At 38.5% G+C, this 3,650-nt stretch overlaps 1 protein-coding gene across 1 annotated transcript; it reads right to left on the bottom strand.

Annotated features, from left to right (window-relative positions):
* Positions 1–405: 405 nt before the first annotated feature.
* Positions 406–1,075, bottom strand: LOC105553660 (keratin-associated protein 27-1). The gene has a single exon (XM_011999782.1). The coding sequence runs from the start codon at positions 1,050–1,052 to the stop codon at positions 432–434; it is 621 nt and encodes a 206-aa protein (XP_011855172.1). The 5' UTR covers positions 1,053–1,075; the 3' UTR covers positions 406–431.
* Positions 1,076–3,650: the final 2,575 nt, after the last annotated feature.

The following is a 3,650-nucleotide window of genomic DNA, read 5'->3' as shown; positions in this document are numbered from 1 at the left end:
AGGACTAGGTAGGCTTTTGCGTTTGTTTTAATTCTAATATTTTATGAATTTCTGAGACTAGTAGCACATTACTTAATAAGCCAGATCCAATGCTAAGTATTTCCAAAGAAAGCAACTCACAGTCAAAGTGTGAAGTTACCTTTAAGTATTCATGTTATTTCCTGGCTACAAATCTTATTGCCTAATAACAAATCATATCCTACTGCTCTAAAATAGTTAGCATGCTTTCCAACTCCAGATTACCACTAGGCATACCCAAAAGAACAGCAAGAAAAAAAATCTTATCTTTGGAGACAGTAGTAAAATAAGACATGTTCATTTACTAACAAACACACATACAACATTTTGTATTTAAAGAAATACAAAATATTTAAGTATCTCAAAACTAAATTTATCCAAATGAGAATATATGCTATCTCCCCTACAGATCTTCACTTACTAGGCAATTGAAAACCACCAGTAACACAGCAAGTTGGTTCATAAGTGCTGGAAGAAGATTCCAGGAGTTGTGGCTCAGGTGTTACATTGACCAGAGGTCTACAGGAACTGGATTCAGGGTTCTCAGACTGACATTGGCTAGAGGCACATTCCAGAGTTTGGCAATTTTTAGACTCAGAAGTCTTGGGTGGGCAATTGTTTCCCTTGAGGCTTGCAGGATGGCAGCTCTGGGCTATGAAACCCATCTGCTGAGTGCTTTCTGATTGGCAAGGCTGAGAAACATAAGCCAGCCCTGCTGAAGAACTTTCTGATTGGCACGCTGTCCTTTCGCAGGGCCTGGAATTGGAGTAAGTTGTTTGGACAACTCCGGGGAGGCAGGTACTTTGCACACAGCTATCGTCTGTGAATAAGTCCTGTTCACAAATGGTCATTTGGCAGCTGGTGGTTTCATTGCAGGTTTCTTGAAAGTTGTCCAGGAGCCAGGTTCTGCTATGGAAGCTGCTGGGCAAACACAATCCATCTTCAAAGCTTATAGGATTAGTGCCATGTGTGATGGCAGAGAGTGGTGGGGCACTGTGGAAGCTCCTGAGTGAATGGCAGTGGCTATGAGGCATATTGCTAAAATCCTTAATTAAAGATGGTCATAAGGACTCAACATGCTGAGTTTGAAAATTAAATTCTTTGGTGGAGCGATTATATACTCAGAAACCTGGGTGTTGGCTTCTTCTCAAGACTTCTTTGCAACTCCTTGCTTAAACTAATTTGAAGGATAATATCTCATTAGCACTTTGGTTATATATGAAGATGATGTCTTATTAACAAAGATGTAAGTCCATTTTGAATCTTCAAAATGGCTTTTATGTTAGCTCCAAAGATGACTCATTCAAGGTGGGGTTGGTCAAATAAGAGTCTAAACCTGTTCACCCAAGCTAACATTTTTTTTTTTTTTTTTTTTTTTGCCACCATGACTCTGCACATTGGTAAGTGGACAACAAGAAATGCATAAAGCAGTGGCCAATTGAATACTGATTAACATTTAGCACTGGTTTTGAGAGCTGCCAATGTAACAGAATGTGGTAATTTGATGTTCAAGACATTTAAAGTTAGAATTGGATCCAGTTGAGCCCCATCTCATTCCACTCAGATACTGTTCTCTCCAGTGGACCAGGATGTGAGAGGACTTTGTGATCAGATTCCTTCTCACTGTTCATGCGAAGTACTGAACGTGGCCATTGCCCAAGGAACACCTGTCTTTTGCCTAACATTTCATTTCCCTCATCTCCTTGAAAGCCAAGTTTAAATGCTTCCTTTTCCTGAAGTCTTTCCCCATCTTCCCATTTAGGAGTTATTACTTCCTTTTCGGAATTACTAATAGATTTAATTCCTTTTTTCTATACTTGACAAAGTGGTTTGTTTACTTGTGTTTGTGCTTCTCAAAGGTTGATTACTTTCCTTTATAACAAACCTTCTTCAGATGTGTTTTTCATCTTTCTCTATTCTGTGTTTTTTTTATTGACTGCAGACAGATGAGCAGCTCCTTTGTTTATTGCATTAGGACATCGTTCTTAGCATAGTTTCATACTCACGGCACAGAACGGACCAGCACAATTTCTGTAACACATTCTATAATATACTTGGCTCAGCTAATGACAATAAAATGGAAGTATAGTCTTAGTGCACTATCTAGACTCCCTTTCCAAGGTCTGAAGAAGCCCAAGAACATTCAGCAATTCTCAGTAATTCTTATGCAAACACTTCCTTGATATGTCAAAGACTGAGGATATTATAAATATAAAGGGGCACATCTGAATACTTTCAGCTTTATAGGCTGCACACTCATCTTGTATACAATACCTTTGTAACACATGCAAGTCATTCATAATTTTGAATAACCACACTTGTATGTTTAAATACCTCACTGTGCCCTCCACATGAACCCTACAGCCACCCATTTAATTCTTACACATATTTGTATTTATTATTGCACAGAGGCTTCATTATTGCACGGAGGCTTCATTATAGCTTGTGACTTTCTTGCTTAAAGATACCAAATGGATTCTCATTGTCCTTAGAATAAGATCTTTTTCCTTTAGCCTTCCCTACAACATCTTATAAGACGTAGCCATTAGCCTATTTTTCTTTCTTCTTCTTCTTCTTTTATTTTTTATTTTTTGACGGAGTTTTGCTCTTGTTGCCTAGGCTGAAGTGCAATGGCATGGTCTCGGGTCACTGCAACCTCTGCCTCCCTGGTTCAAGCAATTCTCCTGCCTCAGTCTCCCGAGTAGCTGCGATTAGAGGCGCCAACCACCACGCCCAGCTAATTTTTGTATTTTTAATAGAGACAGGGTTTCAACATGTTGGCCAGGCTGGTCTCGAACTCCTGACCTCAGGTGATCTTCCCATCTCTGCCTCCCAAAGTGCTGGGATTACAGGCGTGAGCCACCACACCCGACCCTATTTTTCTAAGAGTAACTCTTGTCATGTGGCTCTGCCCAACATGCTTCATCCTCACAGGCCTTATGCAGCTCCTTGGCACACTAAACCTTTCCTTGCCTCTGTACTTTGCACACGCAGCTGCCTGTCTGTTTCACCCCTCCATTGCTTTCTCCCATTCTGTCTATAGTTCTCATCTTTTGTGTCTTAAGAGTTACTTCTTTGAATGTCTCTCTATCATCCTATATGAAAAAATTCCATTATCAGGGTCTAATATTTTTTTCCTTTTTAAAACTCATCTTAACTTATGATGATTTTATTTATTTCTCTTTTGTACCTTTGCCACTAATTGTGAATTCCATGAAGAGGAGAAGCATGTGTATCTTCCTCACTTCCATACTCACAACACTGTGCCTGGTGTCTTGTTGCCATATCACGAGACCTCCATAAATGTATCTATCTTCAAAAATTCATAAATAGAAGGTGCTAAATAAAAATTGATTCAAATTATAACTAAATGTCTGAAGAAATATAGTTTTGAAATTTTGGCATATCCAAGATTTCTAAGAATTGGCAAGAGTATTGAACTCAAAGGAAAAAAAATTAAAAACTATGTCTATCTTTTGGCTACCCCTTTGTTTAATAAGAACAAAATCATTAAGAAAGCTACTTATTAGCATGGCACAAACTTATTCAATTATTTCAAAATCATGTTTATTTGTAGGTTATTTATTTATTATTGTTTGAGACAGAGTCTTGCTCTGTCATCCAGGCTGGAG

This window comes from Mandrillus leucophaeus, unplaced genomic scaffold (assembly GCF_000951045.1).
Source record: "Mandrillus leucophaeus isolate KB7577 unplaced genomic scaffold, Mleu.le_1.0 Scaffold600, whole genome shotgun sequence".
Taxonomy (NCBI): domain Eukaryota; kingdom Metazoa; phylum Chordata; class Mammalia; order Primates; family Cercopithecidae; genus Mandrillus; species Mandrillus leucophaeus.
Note: the sequence above shows the minus strand (reverse complement) of the source record. Positions and strands in the feature narration are given on the sequence as shown.

Excerpts from the sequence above, each read along its gene's own strand:
- LOC105553660 (XM_011999782.1), bottom strand. The coding sequence starts at position 1,052 with ATGCCTCATAGCCACTGCCATTCACTCAGGAGCTTCCACAGTGCCCCA.